The sequence below is a fragment of the Sipha flava genome, unplaced genomic scaffold (genome assembly GCF_003268045.1).
Source record: "Sipha flava isolate LNK unplaced genomic scaffold, YSA_version1 180_pilon_pilon, whole genome shotgun sequence".
In the NCBI taxonomy this organism is placed as follows: Eukaryota; Metazoa; Arthropoda; class Insecta; order Hemiptera; family Aphididae; genus Sipha; species Sipha flava.
The window spans coordinates 787,091-814,062 of record NW_020272187.1 but is presented as its reverse complement, the minus strand read 5'-3'; the positions used below and the strand labels follow the sequence as shown (position 1 = coordinate 814,062).

Here is a 26,972-nt window from a genome sequence, read left to right as displayed (position 1 = left end):
GGCGGCACAGTGCCAATTAGTCTTGAAATTATTCAATCGTTAATCCGATAACACATTAAATGGTCAACACCATAGACGTATTAATTTATTAATATTAATACAGTGCAGGTCAGTGAATATTTTTTTATGTATGCATTTTTATTTTTACTAACAACCTTGATGGACTATTTGTATTTTAAATTATTTTAATGTATAGTTGAAGTTATTTTAATTAAAGTCACGTACTTTTTGAACTTTTATATTATGAGAACCACTTGTTGATAATGATATTGAGAGTCAATTCAATAATGCCCGTCTTAGGAGCCAAATCAATGGTCACCAAAGTTAATACTAGACTGGGGCAAATTTCCTAATTATCAACCCCCTCCAAATGATGCCAATGGTTTAATTGTATGACACAGTAAAACATCCCTATACCGAACCCCCATGAACTAATCCTTCATTAAATAAAATAAATGCTAATATTTTTAATGATAAATATGAATAAACATAATACCACAAAATATGATCATGTTTTGTTTATTTAATTTAATTTTTTTACAGAGTTTCAGCCTTAATAAATGGTCTCCTGAAATACCCTGTCCCACAGTTTTCTAATAGTTCTTTTAATTGTGGATCCACCTTTGGTAGCATGTAATGGTATGGTAGCATAGGTGTAGTAGGTAAGTACCTAATCTACATACTATATTTTTAGTTAATATTATTTACAAATGTTATTTTACGGTGGTCTTGTATTTATTTTATAAATATCCTGCGTATGCAGAAGATACACATACCATCAACGACTAAGTATAAATGTAAAATTAATTGTTGTCTTTAAAAAATACTTAATGTTGACGGCCAAGATGTCTTAATTTAACATTTGTAATTCTTTCATTGGTATTTCAATCAAAACCATTATTATTTATATCGCAATGAAAGTACTTACCTATCTATATTTTTTATATGTAAAATTGAATATAGTCACAATTATGGAATTCTATCGACATTTTTAAAAACTATTAGTAAGAATAATTTACGATTATTTAGGTATTTTGTAATGAATTGTTTTATTAATTATATTTGGCCAAAAATAATGAAAAATTGTTTAAAAATTATTTTAAAGCTTTTTGTATAAAAAAAAATGTTATCTTAAGAATTTGTATACAAGAATAAAACATTTGTTACATTTATATAAATAATTAATGTAAATTAATTATAAAATTTCATTCCTGCAATTACTAATATTTTTTTGTTTTTTTAAGATCTTTAAATCGTAATTAGAATACAAAAATCTCTACACACCCGTCTTTAAATTTTATTTCCTAGAAAATCTTTTACAATTCCGCATTTTCTGTTTATTGTAGTTATATGTATGCTCTTCTGTAATTGAGTGATATAATTTAATATATTTTGTGGAGTTATGGTTTAAAATATACATAAAAAAGAAAAAAGTAAATCTTGAATGTTAGGAATATTTTCGGCGTAGTCGTTGGTTCATGGAATAATCGAAAATTATTTTGGAACCCGAACCGTGGTTTATTTACATTTTAACCTCAACACGTGAAGAACTTCATGCGATTTTAACATTAATAATATCTCCCACTCGGCTTCAAATTTCACATTTAAATTCCTACTAGATAAACGTCAATATTAAATTTAAACTACTATTGAGTCTTGAAATTCTATTTTATCAGATTTTTATCTTCTTTCAAGTAGGTACCCATTAAATTTTAAGTATATTAATATGTTAGTCCATGTATGATTGTTTCGGCGATAACAACTGATTTTCTGTTGTTTTTATTCTAATAAGGTAAGTAAATTAAATTAATAGATACCAATTATTAGTTAAATAATATTAATTATTTATTTTTCAATAGAAATAAAAGTCAATACATCAAAATGAGTTTGAAAACAAATACTAGTGATCAACGGTTGAGAGCTGCTGGAGAAGATCACTTATTATTGCATGAAAATACATTAAAGAATGGAAATACTTTACTATCCATAAATTCTACTATGAATTCAAAAGGTTAATATTTTATTTATTCAATATTCATATTTTAATGGAATGAAATTGTTAATATTGTGAAGAGTGACTTAAAGTATATATTATTATTTTAGGGTTTACTATGAGTTACATAAATAATTTTGATATATTTCTTTATAAATTTTATTATTAAATATAATATAATATAATATAATTATTATTTAACTTAGATATAGTTATAGTATATTGCGCTCTAAAGTTGCTTGATAGGAAAAAAGTAGAGAATTAATGGTTTGATAGTTAAAAAATGTTTAAGACTCTTTAAAATAGGATAAATAAATCTACATCTTAATAATTAATCAAATTAAATTAGTTACAAATTTGTATAGTTACATATTTTGGAATTTTTCTTTTTACTGTTTTTTTTTTTTTACAAAATAAGACAATTTTACATATCATTTAAAATTGATTATAATATAAAATTGAAGTAAGTTTATAGATGAAAATAGTCAAGATATTTTATTTTAAAAGCTAATAATTAAAAATACTAAAAAAAATTCCTTAGTTAAATCAAAATTTAAATTTATTTTTGTACGATTTTTAGCTAAATTATTATTGAATCTATTTTTTTGATTGAATTATTAAATTATTTAATTAATTTAATTTAATTATTATTAAATTTAGCTAATTACTTTTTATTTTGCCATAAATGATAAGATTAGTAAAATATTTTTTTTATTATAATTGCTTGTACCTACAACTTATAAATAAAAGTGGTATAAGTTCCTAATGTTATTTGTTTATATGTTATGGTAAGAGTACTAATACCGGTGAAACATGGGATTTACTGGTAAATCCTAGGTTTTACCAACTGTGATCAGCAAATGTCCGAAATTCGGACATTTACCAATTGTTTTTGGTAAAACCTTGGATATACATTATTACATGGTCAAACCCCGAATGATTTTAGCATTTTGAACTTTTACCAATGAGTTTTGGTAAATCTTAGGATTAACTATGAATGATTATAAAAGTCCAAAATTATATATTTTTTATAATTCTGTGATAATTCTTGTATTTATTCTTGTGCATTTGTGTTGTTATCTATAGTTTTAATTTAATTTTTGATTATGATACGAATTATAATCAAAGTTTTAAATATTGTGTCTTCAATGATTAAGATTTAGAACAGATTTAATAGAAGATTAATTTAATAAATTGATATTGGGGCCAATTGCAGGAAGTATTTTTATGAGCAATATTCGTTTTACAATTGTCGCGGTTAGTATTACGAGTATACACAGTATTCAATATATCGCCTACTATTTTATGAAATTTTAAATGATGTTGTAGAGTTAAAAAATGACAAATATTTTTTATTTAACTGATGAAAAATATAATATATTTTTAAGAGAACTTAAAGTAGCTAAATCTGTTAATGTAAAAAAAACAGTTCACTATTAGCAACTTAAACGGTTTGATATTGTTAATATTACTGGTGAAAAAAAACTGATTGTTCTGATGAATGATGACTTCTAAGTAATGCATTATTATGTTCGGTATAATAAGTTATATTATGCTCATATTGCAACAGGCCATGTAGGCAGAAACTGTATTATGTATGAAGTTAATAATAATAACAATAATATTAAATTTTTGCATATACAAACATTTTAACATTGAGTCAATAGGTAAAAATTATCACAGAATTGGAAAAAATTTATAATTTCAGACTTTTACAATCATTGATTGCTAATCCTAATATTTACCAAAACTCGTTAGGAAAAGCCCGAACTGCTAAAATTATTCGAGGTTTGACCAAGCAATAATGTATTTCCTAGGTTTTACCGGTAAATCCTAGGTTTCACTGGTATTCTTACTATTACCGTAACATATAGATACATGTTTTTTGACAATTTCAGTTTTGTTTATGTTTATTATTTTAACTTCCACTGCATACATTTATTAAATTCAGATATGTGTATAGAATATTTTGGTAGCATCCTACTATGATTTTTTCTAATCAAATTGATTATTTAACATGATATGTATTGTTTATGATATTAATAATACAGTCATTGTCATAAACAACCATGATTTTAAGGATTGGAATAAAGTATTCTATTCTCAATTAGGTATAAAAAATTAAGTATTCAGTATTATAGTTATTTATTTTTAATTAATTTAGGTTAATAATTATATAAATGAATTGTTAAAAATATGTATGTGTACATAGTCCTTGAAATAAATATATTTAGCAATCAAATTCCATAGTTTTATTTGTAAGCTCATAATTTTAGTACGATGTTATCTTTAAAATGATAACTATGAATTAATAGTCTAGTAATATTTAATGTTGAAATATCAATCTTATGTCTAGTTTTATGCTACCATTGAATTAATATTTTAACATTATCAGGCTATGGATTTCCTATATACTATAAAGTAGCAAATAAGATTCTTAATTTGAAAAATAAACAATTAAATTTGATATTAAACATTTTTTTAATGAAATCAGGCATGACATCATACTATGTATACACTAAAATTATAAAAAATCCTATACAATTATGTTAAAATAAAAAGTAAACCGTCTTAAAATTATTTAGATCTACATTTTACTGTTTTATGGCTAAATAATTGTATTCTTGGTTACCTATAAAACTAAATTCTAAGAATTATTTTATTTAAACATTTGATTTTTGAAATATATGATTACTGATAGTTCTAATTATTTTTACTGACATTTATGACCAGTTTTTTTAATTTGTTATTGGTTATCTTTAAAGTATTATTGATATTTTATGATTTGAGGTATTTAAGTTAAATATTTAAGATATTTCTTAGATTTTGATTATTTTAATGAAATTTGATCAGTTTTTTATTATAATAAATAAATTACATTATCTATAATTTATAAATTTAAATTTATATTTGTAATAATATAAATATTAAATCAATTTTTAATAAAAAAAAATTAATTTATATAGATTCTATAAACTTAATGACTATCACTGAAAAATGTTTGACTTTCACTGATTTATAATAAAAAATATAAGACTTCTAGGTCGGTTGTGACATCACAATCGGGACATACAGGGATATTTTTAATTTGAACTTCTCAAAAAAAAATATGTGTGAAAGAGGTCAAGTTGATCAATTAATATTTCTTAACATGATTGATATGGTAGAATGACCAAATTTTCTTACAAGGTAGGTTAAACTTTTATTGTTCTAATTTTCGCATCTAAAATTTGGGAAAATCAAAATTTTCAAGTGTTTTTAAACTGGTCAAACTTCATTCAAATAATTCGAAATAATGGTATATATTTAACTAAATAACCAATATTGAAAATTTGTTAAAATATCTGATATTGTGAAAATTATGTTTTCTAACACTTATACATAATTTTTGTAATTTTTCGATCTTTTTTTTTTTTTTGTGTAACAAAAAAATATATATATATATATATGAAAAATGTTGCTTCCAATATTTAGGTCTCAGGTACAAAAATATAGTGAACTTTCATGATTTTTACCGTTTTGTCATATATTATGTTTAAACGCTTCTTAATTGTCTTATTGAAATATAGCTAAATTTTTTTCTTTTATAAATAATAGATAAATATTAATTAATAAATAATGAGAAGAACTTAAATTTAATTTTTAAAAAAAATTTCTTATCAAAATTATTTTTTCAGCATTTTTGATATAAATCTAAAAAAAAAAATATGAAAATTAAATTTTTTAATAGTTGTTAAAAAAAATCTTCTAACATCTATGGCAGACGGACTTATTGAAAGTTCATATTGATTATTATTTATGTTAGGCATTAAGAATTGCGTTGAGTTTAATATAGATGATTGTTTAGAAAATCGTGGGGGAGTGAAGGACAGTCAATATAATATAAGATAATTATTTAGATTTGTTCACTTCTTACTAATGAGTGTATAAAAAAATTCATTTGCATAAAAGGTAAGATTTATAGTGAAAGATTAAAGTAAAATTAAATCTAGACTTATTATGAACTCCATTATTGGTTAAATTCGTAAGAATGATTACCATAAAGTTAATTACAATAAATTAAACATTAGTTCGTTAAGATAGTATCTTTAATGTTGACTATTATAGGATGGAAATGAGAATTCAAGGTATTAATATTAAAAAAATAACGACAACCTTTGAGTTAAAATTAACTAGGTATTTGAAAAAGGTATATGAATCTGAGGGTCTCCATGATTCAAAAATGTGAAGTAATAATTACTTAACAATAAACATGTAAATCTAAAATCAGGAATGTAGAGAATATTATTTTTAAAAACAGAAGAAATAGAACTATTTATGAATATTAATAAAAACTTGGAAATTTTCTACAAAACGTGTACATTTTTGACGAAGTTATTGAAAGAATATTTGATGATTATTTTAAAAGAGAGAGTGTAAAAAGAAGTTTGGTTACCGATAAAAAATTCCAATCAGTGACACTTAAAATCTTGATTGTGAAAAATGAAGACAAACAAATATATAATACATGGCGATTTATGTTAGGTATCATCGTAAACGAAAATTTAACGGCATATTTTACATAGTATATGTATTTAAACTTTTAGTTACATTTTTCTTAGTTAAGTTTTTCATTAAAATTTCTAATTTATTTTATAAAATACGATATTTAGTGTTCAATTTCAATATCATACCTGTCTTTTAAATTATTTTTTTTGAATTGAATGATCATAACTTAAATATCTTTAAATAATATGACTACTACCAGTAATATTAACCGCCCTAAAGATACCAACACAATGTTTAAAGTATATTCAAATCTCCCACCTAAGTGTACGCCCACCAGCAGTGTTTTGTCTGAGGAGCAAAATGACGGAGGACAATCATTCTGTCTTCAGAGCCTTACTGGCTATTAATAAAATTCTTGTCGTTCTTTGTTATTACGTATTTGGAATGTTTATAAACATTTTCATTGTTTTTTTTTTTTTATGCAGACAACGGTTTCATGTTTTTCGATATCAACTAAGTTAGCTAAGTGAGTATAATTTTCTATTCCAGAATTCTTTATAAAGAACAAGTTCTCTTGTAATATTCAGTATTCCTATTAATATTCCTTCTGGGACTAAGTTAATAAGTTTATTTTTTACGTTGAATTAAAAATATCTTTAAAATTATTGTAACGGTAAATATGACTGTCCATTACAAATACAATTAAAATATACATTTTAGATGTTTTCAACTTAATAGTTATGCTAATCATTAACTTTGAATCTTATAAGTATTCTCGTATTAATGATAACTTATGAGTAAGTATCTACTGTTTAAAAAATATTATAAAATTATAAATAATGAAATATTAATGTATACAGTATTTAGATTTAACAATAAAGTATATTGTCATTGAAATTACGTTATATTTTTATAATTTATGAAATAATTAATAAATATATATCTCTCTATGATTTACGATAAGTTTTCTTAAGACTCGTATGTTCAGCATGGTTCATTTATTAAATGTGAAAATAAACAAATGTTTGAAATATTTAACGCTGAGAATTTAAGAATGTTTTTAATTTTTGATTATCAAAGTATAATATATAATTTTCTTATAATTTTTTGAATATTTCAGAATAGATAGGCCGTTAAAATTGTACAGTATGTTAAATATTTCTTTTTAAATATTCAAACAATTAATTAAGTATTTATATAGATTTTATTTTAATTTGCAATTAAAAATAAAATAATCCTTTTTATTTTATTCTTATATCATTCTTTATTAAATGTTTGACTTTAAAGTTATTTAGAAAATAGTTAAGTTTTTAAATATTTAATTAGTATATCAAAAATTTATTTAAGACTTTCTTTTCAGTGGAATATGTTACATAAAAGTAAATTTTTAATTTTAACAATAAAATTCAATAGATTTGATTTCTATGATTTTATTTCTAATTTTTCCATTGTACTGAATTGCGTTTTTCCAAAGCGCATTTACTAATAGCTGGTATAATTAGGTTAGTTATGAATGATGTCTAGACTTGTACACGAATTCATAAGTGATTTTATTTTTATTACATATATAATTTATGTATTATATTATTATAGTATATTATCCATAGTTATTTTTTATTTATTTTATAATTATTACCTAATTATATCATTACACTTTTAAATGGGCGATACTCGTTTGCGTACATTTAATTTTTTTTGTGATTCGTTTGCGGACAAAAGTAAAATTTGGGCACACAAATTTTTAAGACCTGCTATAAATGATCCAAATGTAGGACTCGTTTGCGTACATAAACTATAGAAAAAGTACTAAATCTCAAAAAAATTTACAAAAGTAATGTTTACTTGCTATGTAAGATTGTTTTCAAATATTTTCTTTTTCAATTTTATAGGTTTAGGACTGTGTATACAAAAGGCGTGATTAAAAATGTCTTTTTTTTTTATGATTTCATTTAAATTAAATTTATCTCGTTATTTTGTTAAATGAATGTTATGTTTGTACTTTATTAATTTTAATGTAATGTTTCTTTATCATTAATTAAACTAATTTATCGCTATAATATTTTGTGCCGATTTGTTTCAAATATTCTAATCGATTTATAGATTTATTACATAATTGTCTGAAAAATTTGTCTAAAAAATTTATTTGTGGTGTCTTTTAGCTGAAAATTATTAATATTTTTGTTTATTGAATTTAATTTTAAATCAAATTCTGATTGAATATGTAATATTGTGTCTATAACTCGGTAAATGTTTGAGTGTAGCAAGTAAATTGACAATAGTAATTTGTCTTTGAATTATTAATATTTGGTGAACTTGCTCACATAACTGATGGAAAATTAGAGTCAAGCAAATTATAATTTTCTAGAATATAATTTGTGAATTTGATAAACATAGTCGCAATTGTTAGTAAGTCCGTGTAGCCGTCTGTGATTTCATCAGTTGGTAAATAACTTACGCTATGTACCAATTTCTGATGATTTGTTACATATTATTTTATAAGTTGTTTATTTTGTTGGGTACGTCGATACCAACTTTGCCCAAGATAGAAATTACAACAAACTTACTCACAATTTAGAAACTTTTTTATTACAGAATAATCAGCTGCTTTTTCGAAATAGCATGGAAAACATTTATTTTAAGTGGTTTATTAGTCAGTTGGACACATCATTTTTCTAATATATCCTTTAACATCAAATAACTCAAAGTCTGTTTATTGCGTAAGAAACAATGGGCAAGAGGAAAATAATAGTTACTTTTTAAATATGTTATGTATATAGTAGCATAAAATATTTTGGAGCATAAGTAAACGTCTCTTCTCCAAAAACATGTTCCGCGTGTGAAATTGCCTCTAAATTGATTTTGCACGTAAATTCAGTTATATTTATGTCATCACTGTGAAAACAAAAAACTGTTCACCATTGTATTGAATTGTATTTTTTATTTCATTTAACTGTTCGATATTAAGTTCGGTCGATGTCGGTAAATTTGGAAAATGCTTCTTATGTCATAAATTGAACGACTAAACAACTTCATATCTGTAGATGTTAAATTTATCAAAATATCTTCCATATTTTGTAAATCATGATGTATCAGTTTACTTGAAAATATATGTAGATCATTATTTTCTTTACTTTTTAAAGAACTTCTTATAATTTCTTTAGAAATTACCTAGTCAGTATGAGTTTCATGATGGCATATGTGTTTGAAGTATTAATTACCTTGGTAATTGATTCATTCTCTATAATTTTTGATGTAAATTTTCTATTGTTAAGTTTAAACAGCAGATCACCTGATTTTAAAACACGAAACTCACTATACTTTTAGTTTTCAATGTTGAAATAACGTTTTTCTCAGCGCGTTTCAAAAACATTTAATATTTGAATATCCATGGTTGTACATGAAATAAAATGACTAAAGCACTAGCAACTTGTGTCTTGATAGCATCACATGATCAGATAAATAATACGCATTTAGTAATATGATAACTCAAAACGTATTCGACACATTCGCACACCAGTTAATGAAAAACTTTTGGGATTACGTGTGTGTTATCGAAATGTGTGAGATAAATCGTATCATTACATAAGGCACTGCAAGTTAACACAATACACACAAACATTCATACATCATTTTCTAATTTTTTTTGAGATTTTTAAGTCAGGTAAATATAATTTTCTGTATTATGCTGTTATTGAACTACATTGATCTGAGTTAGCTACAACATTCTTAACATGAATTTTGAATAATGTTTGTTCTTTTGTCCGAAAAATTTTGTAGTGATAAATATGGTATAAATATATAAATTCTAATTTTTAATTTTTTTTTTATCTGCACATGCGCAGTAAAATAAAAATTTCTTAAATAGGAATCACCATTTTTGACTCTGGATTTGGATTGCTCTATTTTTTTTTTGAACAACTTTGATCTTTACAGTTTTTTGATATGTTCAAAATTGACATTTTTAAGACAGTCGAAAGTTTTAAATCAGGTAATTCGTATTTATCGCATATTCCAACGCATTTTTCAACAGGATAAGGCTCCCGCCCATAATGCAATTATTGTTCGAGAATATCTTAACCAAACTTTTGGCAATAAATGGATGGGTACATATGGTCAAGTACAATGGCTCACTAGATCACCTGATATAATACTGTTGGATTATTTTTTAAGGGGACATTTAAAAACATTAGCTTATGAAAATTCACCTATTAATCTTGATGATTTGAAAAATAAAATAATCATTGCATTTAATGAATTCACCGAAGATCAAATAACAGCAACTACACAAAGAGAGAACTACTTAGACGAATGGAAGCATACATTGAAAATAATGACAATAATTTTGAACAGTTTATGAAATAATAAATTATTTTTATTATTATCTTATGATATTTATTTATAAATTCAATGTTATAATAAATACATCTTGTAGTTTTAATAAAAAGAAATTGTTATAATAATATCTGTAAATGCTTGATTAAGATACGCAGAGCTATGAAATATGCAATAAATACGAATTACCTAATTTAAAACTATCGACCTACCCTAACTAAATACCTAACTAAACTACCTAACCTAATCTAACCTGTTACCTTTAAAATTGAACACACGGTATATATAAATATAAATTTGTCGACAAATAATAAGTTTTCGAGATCTGATAAGGTAAGAAATCGAAAAAGCACTATGATATTTATATACTAGCTATATTTTCACCTTGACCCTACCTGAGGGATGTTGCAAAGAAAATCCAGGGATATTTCGTTTTTAATTGTCCGAGTGTGTGACCCTGTCTTACTTTTTGGCGCGACTAAAAAAAGAAAAGTAATAATGGTTAATGATTTGTTTACAGAGTACAAATTAAATCGTTTTTATTATTATTAGTATTATTTCTTTATAATACAGATTATTATTTATTTGTTATTTAATATCTATTATTAAATTAGGAAAATTTTCTTTTATATTTCTTAATACTGTAAAGTATTAAGAATATTTAAAGTTTCAAGTCACTTTTTTAAATTTTCCGAAGATTTTTGTTTCTAATGTCACTTTTTCCCGAGTGTTTATTGCTATCAATACTGCTTACGTTATAAATCGTTTCATATTATCGGTAAATTGTTGAGGTGGAATTTTTTTTAATAATTGGCCAATAAAATCAGCAGATATTTATTTATGTATTTATTATTCTTAATTTATCGATTATTATAATTTAGGTAAATTTTTTACTATGCATTATAATTCAAAATAATTATGCATTTATTACATTTATTTATGTAAATTTGATTTTTTATGTGAATCATTAATAATCAAAAGATAAAAATGTTAACGTATTTAAAAATGTATTTTCGTTCTTGTAGACTCTTCTATGTGAAAAAACTTAATTTATCGTTCATTCCTATTAATATCGAGGTTGATTGTATATGTAATCTTTTTTAAAATTCCAGTCACAATCAAGGTTATCAGTTATATAAATTTAATCGAGTTTGATTCAGATACGTTTCAATTTCATTACTTTCTCCGACTAACTTAGTATAAGATTTTATGTTATTCATTTTTGTACCTATGTTTTGTTTAAAAAACAAACATTATTAATTAATTTTTCATGTTTTATTATTGTTTGTGTTTACTTTTATACTAACGTTTCTGCATGTCAAATAGAAATACTATTAAATGGTATTTGAAGAACATCTAAACATGTATCACATTTAAACTAACTAATGGAACCTCGAGTTCTTTGATGATTATTTCTGTGGTTTATTGTTGTGTACGAGTCACCAATGCATTAAGTAGCTATTGTAGTTAAGTATGTAAGATATTCGAAGTATTCTTGTTTTATTTTTTATTGTTGTTCTGGACACAACTTACAAACGTCTTTTTTGTAAAATATACGGGTATATAAGTGAGCAAAAAATATGCATGCTAAGTTTATTTTAACTTGTAAGAAATTATTTAGTCATTTTAATTTAATTTACATTTTACGATATCATAACTTGTTAAAATATCGTATTTTTATAAATTTATTTTTTGATAATACAGATTTTTTCAAATTTGTTTAATTATATTTTTGTCACATATCTTTTTGGATTTATTTAAAAATCGAATAAGTTTAAATGTGTAATACATTTCAATTATTTTTAATTATTGTAATGATAAGAAAATATTATTAACCTTGATTGAATTTAATAGTCAATTATATTCTTAGTATAAATAATGATAATTATTTAGTATAATTTTGTTTTAAACAAGTTTTTATCAACAATTAAATTTCACAAATTAACACTTTTTAATATTATACTAATGTTGTAATTTTTTGAATTTAACAAATCGATCTTTGATAATTCTAATTTTATTATTTATGGAATAAATGTTATAATTGGTGTTTATATCAAGTTGCATTTTATTGCAACTATGCATATGTTTGTATCAGAGGCATAAATGATGAGAATTAAGATAAAAATAATTATAAAATAAAATATTCAGAGCAAGTGTTAAAACATTCTTTGATTTTTATGTTGTTGAATAAAATTGCATTTATATCGAAACAATGTTCATTGATTATTGAATACATAATATATATTTGACTTGTGGTTGTAAAGTATAATTAGTAATATAACATAAGAACTAATAAACATACTAAAATAAAAATTTGTATCTTCGTAATTTTTAAATTTATAGAATTTGATTTGAATGTTTTAATTTTAAAAGTTAACAGAAAAAATATGTATGCTGAAGGATGTCTAAGTAATTATTAAGGCTGGGATTTTGATGTAAATGCATCTTTTTTTCTAATTTCCCAACATATAGGTCTATAAGAAAAAAAACGGGAGAGTACGATTGAGAACATTGTACCTTTTTGACAACACGATCGAGAACGATTTTTCGAGCAACGTTGTCTGTTCCTGTAAAAATAAACAGCAAAGCAACAGTGGCAAAAACGTCGTCGCACGTTATGTAATAGTATATATATATATATATATAAAGGTAACCCAAACACTAACCGTAGCAATAATGAAATCGATTGAATGAAAACAATATTCTCAAAACCATGGCCAGCAATGTTAATGATCGGATTATTTCGACAATAAATTCTTACAGAGAGTTTGAACAAACAAAAGACATCTTAGAGTCACTGGAAATAAGTATATATGTATATATATATATATATATATATATATATATATATATAAGTAGCTTTAAATAAATATATCTTAGACTGACAAATAATTGATATCTGAATATTTTATTTCTATTTTTTATTTTTAATTAATGCGGCAACGTCTCATAAAAGTTGGTCAATCGTGTTATTAAAAAAGTACTGCAAATAAGGTACCGTTCTCAAAAGTGTTCTACCCAAAAAAAATGGGTTTCAAGTGATACTAATTAATTAAATGTAGTATTTATTTTGCGTTTTATGACAAATTTAACTTTATATTTATTTTTAGGGTATATGTTGCTGTTTTTAGAACGTTTTTTGCTATTTTTTAGAACATTAAAATCCCAGCCCTAGTAATTATGTTATATTATAACATTATTATAATGTAGTAGGATATTTATTCTTTACATTTTTACTGTAACTTTTTTATAAATTTAAAATACTTTAAAAATTAAAAAGTTTTAAAAAAGTTGTGAATTTATGAATCAAAATTGTCAACATTTTTGGCTTAGATGAATTTTAAAATGAGAATAAATTATTGAAATTGAAAAACTATTTAGTTAATACCACTATATAAATACAAAAATCAGAAACGCCACCGATAAGCTAATTGTCAAACGTTTAAAAAAAATTAGATATTTTGTTGTTACATATTCTAATTATATTATTACAATAATAAGTAAACGAATACATACATATATATATATATATATAATCAATCACGTCTTATCAGTGATTCGAATTTCTTGAAATGTCGATTTCATGTTTTCTCAACTCATAAAAACATTTTATAATCAATAATTCGATTGTATAAAAGTATCTAAAATTAATTCATTTTTCTAGCAAGGATAATGTTCTCTATGTTGCATCTATGTTGTATTATTATTTATAACAAAAAAAAAAAAAAAATCATCCATTCCTCCTTTGTTTAGAATTTAAGTTAATTAAAGTATTTAAAAATTTGCATTATTACAAAATCTAATTATGAATTGGATTTGAGTAAAGTTCTAATACTCTAGGAGTTTATTGGTCTTAAGGGAATTGCAAGCCATGATTTTCATTTTTTTTATTACACGCACAATATAAGGATTTAGACATGTTCTATTTCCAACGTACCGATTGATCTATTGATGCGATAAGGATTTTGAAAACTGATTTGAATTCTTCGTATAGTCTTCTTTATATCGATTTTCCCACTTTTTTGATTTTGTCTCCCGAAATTTCACAAAATATGATTAAAAAAATTGAAAACATAAAAATTAATTTTTGAGTATGATTAGTACAATATTTAAAAAAATTGAGAAAGTCGATATAAAATAGACTTCAAATCAGTTTTCAAAATCCTTATTGCCTAAATCGATCGATCGGTACGTTGGAAATAGAAAACGTCTAAATCCCTACATATATTGCGCGTATGATAGAAAGAGAAAAAAATCATAGCTTACAATCCCTTTAAACCCCTAAACTTATTAGATTAAACTTTAAAATTTGAAACAAATTTTATGTAACGATTTTTAAAACTTAAAATGTAGCTAATATTCATAGATAGAAATACTGATTGAATTAAAGGTCTACAGCTAACCCAACTACTAAGATTAAGTATAAAATTACTAAATAAATACTTGCCATGCTTCAGAAATCTTTTCTACCATGATGTCACAATTTCAAATTTAAATTTTATTTGTCTACTAATTTCCATTCATACTGCAGATTTGCATAAACAGTATATGACAGAATATATTAGAATTCTAAATCTATATCCTTCAATTATTCATATAATAAATTGGGATCGTCTATTAGTTATCAGTGGTATTCCTTCAATATTAATTGATTTCGAAAATTTACTCAACAATTATTATTCAATATTTAAAAGGTAGCTATCATTTTTTTACCAGTTTATGAATTCTATCAAAAAATTTGGACACAGTTATAATCATGAGTATTAATAAATTCAAAAAATAGAATTTTAAAGAATTAATGTTTAAAAATATAACGTAAACCTAATTAATACCCATGTTTAGAAATTATTATATTATTATTATTATTCAATTTTATTAGTATTTTATAATTTTTTTATTCGTCTTAGATATTTATAGATATATTATTGTAAACTTCATATTTCAATAACTACGTTAAATTCCTGAACTGAATTATATAAATATATGTATTAGTACGTAATCGTTTTTAATACAACCCTCTACAAAGAATTTGAAGTTCATCAATTCCGCCGAAGATTTATAAATATGTACAATATTATTGTTATAAGAATATAACATACAGTAAAACTCACTTAAAACGCTCTTTAAGGGACCAGCTCCCTAGAACTTCTTAAGCGGGAAAGCGTCTTATGCGGGAATGAAAAAAAAATCATGTGATTGAAATATCGAGTTTATTTTTTTATTATTAAACATAATTTAATGGGAAATACACTTATAAATTAATTATAATTACAATATTCATCTATTTTTGATTGTTTAAGGTTCTGACAATGCGTTTCAGAAAGAAAGTTTTCAATTTTATTTAGACAACCTAACATTTCTTCGGAATTTTCAACAGAGGATAATACTTTCTGAATTTCCGATAGGTGTTGCAAACTAGCAGCAATTGTAGAAGTAGATATTGGAAAGTCTTAATCTTCTTCTTCTTGATCGTCGTCTTCTTTCTCATTCTCCTCTAAGTTCATATCAGCGATTATTTCATCCTAAGTCCGAGTGCTACTGGTTACGAGTTCATCATCTATTGTTGCATATACAGCAAAATTTTGCAGAGTTAAAAGCCCTCTTCTTTTAAAGGTGAGCTATCAGCCTGTTCAGAGTTGTTCAACACACCAAATGCAGCTTTCCGAAAACAGTTTATTATTACATCTGGTTTAATTTCATCCCAAGAGGCATTAATGTAATGTATGGAGTCCAAAACATTAATTTTATATATATACTGTATATATTATTAAGGATGGGTCGATATCATTTTTTACCGATACCCGATATACCGATATATACAACCGATACCCGATGTTATAATCACAAGTAAAAACTAAGTTGATCTTTAATATATTACATAAAAAAAATCAACTTTTTTGGCAAAACCATGAACCGATATTAAAATTAATCAGATACCACAAACCGATAAAACCGATACCCGATATAATCACTAGTAGTTTTTGGGGTATCAGTTCAAATATCGGTTTTGAAAGTAAACCGATAACGATATTTCCGATACTACCAATATCGGCCGATACCAAGTATCGGTTCTAGAATCGGCCTACGCCAATATATTATAATATTAGAACATTTTCGGATTTTGTAAATACATAATATTGTTTCCAGCAGATTTTCTATTTAATACTGACACAGTAAATAATATTTTATTCTACTCTTCAAATTCTAATTTAAAATGTCTATGCTCTAGTAACAAAATATTTGTAGATGGTACATTTTGTATTTGCCCAAAATATTTCTATTAACTTTTTACGGTTCATATTTTTAAAAATGGACATAATGTTATTTCTTATTGTCAGACAAAAGCACAAATGCATACGCTACTGCATTTAAATGTTTATTAAAACATGTTAATAATCAATGATTATTATATATATTATTATTATTATTTATATATTCTATAAAATGTATGTTTTTTTTCTTCGTGCCACTATACCGTCATGCTAGACATGGTATATATAGTTATAATGTAATATGTATATAGTTATATAGATATATTTTCGGCAGAGTCGATATGTGCCCCAAAGAATTTACTATTATTTTTTTATTGCAATTTCCTTTATTTTTTTTCATCATGAATTATTATATTTTTGGCTTTTAAAGATGCATCTTTTTTTTACGGTCATTGTTTGCATTTGTGACTAAAATGTATTACCTTTTTTCAATTAATAATTTTATACTTAAACAATTAATGATACATATGTAATCAAAAATTTAGAAATGAAAATTACGTGATCATAAATCGTAATAAAATACTGTAACTGTAGGTATCTAATTATATACACATATATAGAATATGAAGATTCAGAGAATTCAATACTATAAAATGTCGGTGTAGTTTATAGACTTGAAACTATATAGTAGAGAACCAGATTGACCCTTAATTTAATTCCACATTCCACACAATATCCCTCCTCAATAAATAGTACTCATGTGACCTCCGACATATAACGCTTATATATACTTATATATGTATATGCTTAGTTTTTGTTTGATAGTATCTTCGAGTTAAACACTCGTAGGCTGTATGTTTTACTCTCATTTTTTTTCGGTGCATGTTGTTCCGTAACTCGTAAGTATAAACACTTTATATTGTTTAGTTTTAATTATTTGTAAGTTTATTATTTTAAAACTTATTTAAATATAATAATTTGGCAAAGCATATTATTTTTAAATTTCCTTACATTTTATTAATATTGGAAAACACAGTGTTTTCTTAATTTGTTTGTATTCAATATTGTTTCAATTACAAAAATTATCTGATTTTTTATTTATAAATAAATTTAACGGTTTGATATTATTATTAATTAACATTAATTATTTTTAATTAAAATTAATAATTTACATTCAAATATTACAAATAATTACGATTTCTAATAATTTTTATTTATTTTTATTTTGAGCTATTAAGGTAATAATTATAATGCAAATTGATTTTTTATAATCTTTGAATTTGAATTAAGTGAGAAATCTTATTGTTTTTAGAATGATTATTTGTTGTTTTCTAACTTTTTTGTGTTTGATTTTAATTTCATTAGCAATATATTAAATTACTTACATAATATAGTTACATAATATATCACTTTAAAGTGTCAAAGTTCACTAAGAGTTATAGATTGTAGTAAAAAAAATAATTTTGTTTAAATGATTCTATCATTAAATGCACCCTAAGCTTTATGGTATTTATCATTTTATAGGACTGTTAAATTATTGAGGTATTTTGGCTACCATTTGCTATTAATACATTTTTTAATTAGTATTCTGTGTATTATAATGTATGTACATTTTGAATAGTTATAAAAAAAAGGTACATTTGTATATTTTAACTAATACATTTTATGTTTTTATCATAAATATTCCTTATATTATTATTTTTATAATTTGACTAGGAATAATTCTCTTTATTTTATATTGATTAATATCCTATTTTTTTTATGTATACATATTTTTTAGTGCAACCAACTAAACATAATTCATTCACAAGTGTTGCTTCAGAGCAAGTTCCAGTACGTTTGACTCCTGCTTGGGAAGAAAATAATTTACCTAACGACGAACTTAATTTTAAGACATTTAACATGGATGATGCTGTGTTAGAGACTGACCCTCCAAAAGACAGGCAAGTTGAAATTTATATGAACCTATTACTTATTTGATAATTCTCTTGGTATTTTTTACATGTCCTGTTAAGTATATCCTTTCTTGCACAAATTTAATTATACATTTTCTTGAATGTTTTGTAAAAAAACATATTTTAAATTGTATTTATAATGTTTAAATTTTCTATATATTAAAAAACATGTTTTATTAATAATAGTGTTTGATTAATTATTCTTAGCAAATTTGAAATTAAACCGTTTTAATTATTGAAATTACTTTAAATTAATATTTTGTTTGATTTTTAATTGATAATAAAGAGTTAAATTATAATTATTGTATTATTATTTTTATTTTTATTTAGATGGAATATTGTGTATTTAATATTAGTTCTTCATGGAATAGGAATTTTAATGCCTTGGAATATGTTCATTAATGCTAAATCAGTAAGTCAAAATTGCAAAGTTTAGCTATTATTTTTCATTAGAAATAAAAGTTTAATTTAATAATCTGATACATAAATAATATTATTTGTTATTTAGTTAAATTATTATTTAATTATATAGAATCTAAGAACAAAAAAAATATTATTTTACATTATTTCATAGATTTATACAAATGAATAACTGTTCTTGTATTAATATTATTATTATTTTTTTTTTAAATGTTTATTTACATAATAAGTTACATATGTTTAAAACCAATATTATTGTATAATTAAACTGTTAATATAAGTTTAATGATATACTGTACCTTATTTTAAAGTAATGTTTATTTCCTACTCATTTGTTTTTTACTATTGATTTTTAGTACTTTGTGGATTACAAACTAGGAAAGGATTATCTAATGGAAACTCTTTATTATGCATCAGCTTTTATGTCTTATTCAACTATTGGTTCACAGTTACCTAATTTTATCTTCAACTGGCTAAACATATTCTGTCCAATGGGGTAAGATTAAAAGCATATGTGTGCTTACTTATCTTAGTATATAATATTATTTATTATACATTTTAATATTGAATTATTTTATTTATGTAATTTAATTTTCAGGGGAAAATTAACTACTCGTATTGTATGGTCAATTTTGATTGAGGTTGTTTGTTTTGTCTTCACTGTTGTTTTAGTAATGATTAATACCGCTCAGTCACCAGCTTTATTTTTCTGGTCTACTATTGGCTGTATTGTATTATTAAATATGGCAAATGGTATTTACAATAACTCTGTTTTTGGAATGGCCGCCAAACTTCCTTCAAAGTATATTGGTGCTGTAGTCCTTGGTACAAATTTAAGCGGTACATTTACATCTATTGCCAATATTGCTTCAATTTCAATCACTCCTGATGCTCGAACAGCTGCTATATATTATTTTACTACTGCATTATTTATATTATTAGCCTGTTTTGATACATATTTTGCATTACCATTAAATGTAAGTTATTTAAAATGTTTTTATTTAATTTAGTTGGGTTAGGTTAGGTTGGTTTTAAAATTAAATAGTTCTAATATCATATATGTATTTATAGAGATTTTATAAGTATCATGAACACGTATACCAACGTAAAATTGAAAGCCAAGAAATAAAAAAAAATGATGGAAATGAAAAAATTCCATATTTGCAAATTTTTAAGCAGGCTTCTCCACAATTATTTAATGTATTTTTTATATTTTTTGTCACTCTTTCAGTATTTCCAGCTGTGCATTCCGGTATGTAATTGTGATAATAATTCTTAGATATACTTAATTCCTCATAAATTGTAATTCAATAACTCATTCTACAACTATGTTGCAGATATTAAAGTGTCAGATTCAAATTTCATAGTAGGACCATCATATTATATCAATGTACTATGCTTTTTGACATTTAATTTCACTGCACTTATTGGAACATTTCTTTCTACTTATTTTTCATGGGTAAAACTATTTAATTTTTTAAATATATTTTTTCATCTCATTCTAGCATTAATAATATTATTTTTTTTCAGCCAAATGCAAAATGGTTATATATTCCTGTTACTTTGAGAGTGGTTCTTATTCCATTATTTTTAGTTTGTAATTATCAGCCACTTGGGGTTACTAGAATAATGCCAGTATTAATAAAAAATGATTATATATTCTGGATGTTGGGAGCAATTCTTGGATTATCTAGTGGTTATTACAGTTCTGTAGCCATGATGTATACACCAAGGTAAAATCTAATAGCTTTAATGGTTTAATTTTATTTAAAACAAATAATTGTTTTCTTTTTGTTACTTTTTATTATGTTTTTAAATATGTTTTTTAGATTTAGGACCAGATAGTTCATAATTTAAATGTGTAGTTACACAATCTTAAATATTTAAATACAGTAATTTATGACCTGTTAAAATGTTGAATTGCTAAACAGATGTTTTGCTATTTTGAGTAATATAAATTAACATATTATGTTTTTTAACTTCATTCAATCTTTAATTTTTTAAATTGATAGTAAGTTAATTAATGATTACATTTCCTTTTTGTAATGATTAATACATAGTTGATATACCTTAGGATTATAAAAATTGAGTTAAAAGATATTTGAATATAAAAGTTATAAATAGGTATAGTGGTTACATAAATGTTGAATAAAAATTAATTTCTTTTGTTGTCTTTTACTTTATCAAAATTAACTAGTGTAATATTTTATTTAATGGATTAATTTCATGATATGTATACATATTGTATTACTATGTATTATTTAAAAATTATTGTTTTTAGTTGTGTTGAACCAAAATACAGTGGAATTGCAGGTATGTTTGGAGCTGCTATGTTAATCACTGGTATTTGTTGCGGAATACTCTTTGGAATGACACTTCCATTTATTGTCAAAAATGTTTCTTGGTGAATATTCTCCTAGTAAATATTTTTAAACTTATTTGGTTTTTTTAAATAACTAAAGACTTATTTTGATGCATATTATATTTTAATAAATAGTTGAAATATTGTTAGCTATTACAAAGTATATATAATTGTATATATATCCAGCAGACATAGAGGTAAAAATTGTAATGCGTAAAAAAACATAAACATTTATCTTCCTATTATTTACATGTAAGCATTTTTTACTGTCCCAGTCTAAATTTATTATTAATATCAAAATCATATTATGTAGAAAATGGTAAGCCATATTTTGCTTTTGAAAATTTGTGCCTGTAAAGATGTCTTAAAAATTGAAAAATCAGGTATTTATATATTATAAATTAAACATATTAATAAATGTCTAAATTCTTACTTGTTAACATTTTCTGTGGGACTATATAAACTAGTTGCTCAATTATTCATATTCATTAAATATATTTAATTTATAATATATTAATTTAAGATATAAGCATATAAAATAATACTGTAATAGAATTAAAATTATATGTTATACATTTTACTTACAAATTGTTGAAAACATGTACATTTTTCAAAAAAGTAATCTTTTAAATTTAGGGAATAAAATATTCTACACTGTTTTTAGAACTAAAACCTTTTTGATAAGTAATTTTGATAAACAAATATTTGAAGTTTTATTGTAAAAATTATTTTGACTTAGATTATGATATTATTATTATAGCACATTGTAGTTTATTATTTATTGTTTAAAATTATTTTTTTAAAATGTCGACAACAAACTTCAAGAATTTTAATAAATATTATTAATAATAATATCTTAATTAAAAGTGAGATTTTATAATTTTGATGCATTAAGATTATAATGTTAAGTTATTAAAAAAGTAACAATACTATTTTATTATTAAAACTATTTTTGTATACTATAACACCAAACTATGTATACTTTATATTTTATTATATGTATTCTGTTTAACATTTAATAATTTCAGTTGCCACACTTTGTTTTTAAAATATTTGTTTATGTCTATAACAGTGTATTATAAATATTTTTTTTTTTTTAAATAAGAGCAGTGTTTTCCATATTGTATATTGTGTGACATGTTAAATAACTCATTGTAGATTTTTATTATTATTTACAACACGGTTTGTTAATATTTTCCATGTGGTTGCCTTTTATTTTTCTGCTATTCATTTTAAATGATTCTATAATTTGAAAACACTAACTTTAAGTAATATTTATGTACTCTTATCTATAGTTCATAATTTGATAACAAATTATTCATTAGAAAATAATAGGAATAATAAAATTTTATGTATACGAATACTATAAGTTTTCAATAGTTGTTTTAATTTTTAGCTTTATTTTTGATTTTATAAAAATCAAATTTTTTAATTTATGTTAATATTTGTCAGCAAAAAAATAAATTATATATTATACGAACTAATATTTTTTTAACTTTTTTATTTTTAATCAATTCTGTATAAATTAACTCATCATTTTTAATTTAATTTCTTTAGTATATTCAACGTATTACATATTATAATTAGTAATACCATTGATTATAAATAGTATTAATAATCAATGGTAATACTAAATCCAATGACATCAGGGGATTAATTTGATGTTCAACATAATTTTCACTTCAGTCCTCAACTTATTATAATTTTATTAGTTAGTCCATTGGTTACTTCATTAGTAAATATTAAACTGGTAGTGAAACTACTAATGAAAAATTCCTTTTTACTTGTGATTTTTTCCTATTTAATTCGGACTCTATTTTTTCAATTCATTATTTGTAATTGTTATTTTATATTACTTTCTAGGAAATTTAATTTTAAAGGTGTCTTATCCAAGCCAGGTAAGTAATACCAGGTTATTAATTTCACTGTCCCATGTGAACTCAAGGAACCAGTACTTGGCCCTGTAAAATGAGCGAGCCAATGAATAGAAACCGTTTCTGTTTACTCGGCCGAGCGACTACTTCCACTACCAAAATTAACAGTACTCGGCGAGTCTAAACTGCTAGCCGAGTAGAGCGTGTAGTGAACTCATGTGTCACTTTACTCAGCGAATAAAACGTGTATAAACTACGACTCAATTTTGGTTCTTTATCTTGAATTGGTTTTCTCAGTACCAGAATATAATAAATTAGTTGGAATATTTTTACTCTAAAACATTCTTACTATCCGAAAACTAGAACTAAAATTTAAACTTGTCTTTAATAAATTATTTTTTCATTTTGTCTTAGTCCGTAGAATTGAATATCCTCAAGAATATTTCCTTTTACAATGTGTCCTGAAAATCGCTACCCCTCTGTCACTTATAATGTGAATATGTGTTATATAATTACCTACATAATCTTTGCGATTGACAAAAAAAAGAAACAATAATACGACTAATATTTTACATACAGTGCCGTGCTATGATTGGAGGTTCTATTTAAATTATAAACGGTGGCCTCGAATCTAAATTATTATATTGTTAGATTGGTAGATAGTTAAAATATTTTCATCACTACCAATTGTTCATTAGGTACATAATAAATAAATATATCTGTTGCGTAAATAGGGGGTGCCTAGTGGGCTACAACCCCCCCCCCGAAATGTTTTAAGAAACTTAAAAATTATTTTAAACGTATGTTATATTTTAATGGTGCTTTATGCTTATTTAGAATCTGCGTCCAACATCAAATCGTTTTGGGACATTCTGTAAATAAAATATAGAATAAATTTATTATTCGAAAAAAATTATTGACTGAAAAAAAAAGTAAATGCTAAGTAAAATATGTCTTTATCGTTGTTTGTTTTTTTGCGTCGAGTAACTTGATGGTTTTGTAAGGACAACGTTGCCCAAAACCTTTTTCATACGAAAGGTGCAGGACTGCTCTTTCGAGAACACTTAGAGCTTCTAATATTTTTTTTACTTCATGGGAATGCCTTGCTTCTCTCATCGTCAGTGGCAGCATATGTTAAATTATTCGAGGATTCATTACCGCATTACAGATCTCTTTTATTAGAACCTTTGCAACATCGAGGTGCGAGTCCAAATCGATTCAATCTTCGTACACTTCTTCCGAAAGTTCGACTGTTTTCGATTGTCATGACATAAGTACATTGTAATTACTAGGGCTCAGATTAATACCTATGTAAATACATAATTTTATTATGACTTTATAAATTAATTTAGGTAAGTGATAAATTCGTTTCAAGAGATTTCCAATGAAAATAACTAAATTTTATTTTACATATTTAGACCTAAGTACAAACTTGTACATACTTCTCAATAATTCCATTTTTTCTTACATATTTCGATAACTTGTCCATTTACGATTTATTAATAATTCAATACAGACAATTTCTAATCTATAGATAATTTTTAATCTACGGTCGATATAATATAACATATTATGTTCGATATTTCAATATGCTCGATAAGAAAAATGACTTTCTTTCAAAGTTAAAAGGCTAGGATCACACTATGTATTTTGTTGGTTGCCGACGAACCGGTAACGATCGGTAATTAAACCGCAACACTCAAAATATAATAGGTTTAAAAATAAAACGCATTATTAGGACTAGACTAGACCGATCTACGGAACCGTCGGGAAGCGACCGCAACGTGTTGTGGTCCAACCATACGATTACGTTTTGGGGTGTTAAGCACAACACATGCAATTCAGTTGGCCCGATCACACTTGCGCGGATTATCGGTGACCGAAATTGAAAATTAATTAGTAATCATTTTTAAATTTTAATAATTTTAGCCTTTTAAAATATATTTGTAATATACTATATATATATTTATTTTATTATCAATACATTATGTTTGATAGGGAAAAATTGATTTTAGAAGTTAAAAACTTTCCATGTCTCCGAGACATGAGTTCTCCTTTATATAATGATAGGGATTTTAAAAGGTCATGTTGGCTCAAAGTAGCAGAATGTATGTACTCCGAATATGAGAATTTCGACGACAAGGAAAAAGAGAAAAAGGTAAGTAGTATTAAAATTTCAATTTAAAAACGATTCCCGCGCTTTTTAATCTCGTTTGTATGGATTCAGTTACCGATAAAACGTACAGTATGATTGATCGTCCCGATTGCGGTTGATGGGGTAGTGTTTTTCGGTTGCCAACAAAACGTATAGTGTGATCATAGCCTAAAATTTTAGGATTCGTAGAAGCTGTAAAATGCATAGAACAAGTACCAGGACCATTGGGAGTTGCCAGTGGCGTATTTAGGAATTTTTCTAGGGGGGGGGATGAAATATATAATAATACATCCTAACACCCATTAATTCGTACATTATATACATTTTTAAAATCCCCTAACTTGTTACTTATTGAGGTTAGTGTGGATCAAGGCAAAATAAGAATTAATCTTTATAATTACCTCATCATTTTCCAAACAAATTTTTTTATTTGTACTAAAATAAGAAAATAAAGTTTTTTTTTGTTTTTGAATATTACTCATATTGTCTTAAAACTTCGCAGTTACAACTTACAAGACGCAAAAAATAAAGTCGAACAATAGTCAATTCGGCAGTAAGTCAGTACTCGGAATGGCGCGGCGTCGCTATCCGTCAACGTCTAGTGACCGTACATATCTACTTTTAACGAATCACGATATCATACGATAAAATATATATATATATAGCTATACACTAGCCATAAATCTACTAGTAACAAATTTTCTAAAAATAAACCCGCCCGGCCGCCCTATGGTTAATCCACGATCTTCATGGTCATTTTGTTTTGTTTACCGATTGCTTATCGGGTTTATTATAAACACTCTTGCATGAAAAATAATTCGCAGAAACGTACAAAATATAGTACACCATAATATAGGTATATGCCTGATAGTCGTACATGCTGCCAACGATAAACGATTAGTGGCGATTAGTATATCAGACTATCAAAGCGGCACAATTACCACGACTAGAACATTTAGAAAACAGAAAACATACATGCTTGAAAGTAATATCATATTAAGAATATTAGAGAAAATGAGACAACTTATAGCTACCCAGGAAAAAAAAAAAGGTCAAGGGGGGGATCTATCCCCCATATCCCTCCCCCGTAAATACGCCACTGGGAGTTGCAGTAAAAGAAAAAAATGCACAGTGAATTAAACAAAAATCCTGGTTTAAACTGTCTAAAATTAATGAGAGAT

General features: G+C 24.5%; 1 protein-coding gene across 5 annotated transcripts; it reads left to right on the top strand.

The window, feature by feature from the left end:
• Positions 1-1,578: 1,578 nt before the first annotated feature.
• On the top strand, positions 1,579-22,241 carry LOC112680784 (equilibrative nucleoside transporter 1). 5 transcript variants are annotated; one of them, XM_025550978.1, is made up of 10 exons: positions 1,579-1,792; positions 1,860-2,011; positions 18,806-18,968; positions 19,311-19,392; positions 19,757-19,896; positions 19,999-20,377; positions 20,472-20,652; positions 20,738-20,859; positions 20,931-21,133; positions 21,682-21,808. In XM_025550978.1, the coding sequence occupies exons 2-10, from the start codon at positions 1,882-1,884 to the stop codon at positions 21,806-21,808; spliced, it is 1,527 nt and encodes a 508-aa protein (XP_025406763.1). In that variant the 5' UTR covers positions 1,579-1,792; positions 1,860-1,881. The 5 variants fall into 5 exon arrangements, with proteins under 5 accessions (XP_025406763.1, XP_025406764.1, XP_025406765.1 ...); XM_025550979.1 differs by lacking the exon at positions 1,579-1,792 and having other exon boundaries at positions 1,882-2,011; positions 21,682-22,241; XM_025550980.1 differs by lacking the exons at positions 1,579-1,792; positions 1,860-2,011 and adding an exon at positions 6,859-7,007.
• The last annotated feature ends 4,731 nt before the right edge of the window (positions 22,242-26,972 follow it).

Coding starts and splice junctions, on each gene's coding strand:
- LOC112680784 (XM_025550979.1), top strand. CDS start 1,882: ATGAGTTTGAAAACAAATACTAGTGATCAACGGTTGAGAGCTGCTGGA. Junction 18,969..19,310: donor ACTGACCCTCCAAAAGACAG/GCAAGTTGAAAT, acceptor ATTTTTATTTAG/ATGGAATATTGTGTATTTAA. Junction 20,653..20,737: donor ATTTCCAGCTGTGCATTCCG/GTATGTAATTGT, acceptor ACTATGTTGCAG/ATATTAAAGTGTCAGATTCA.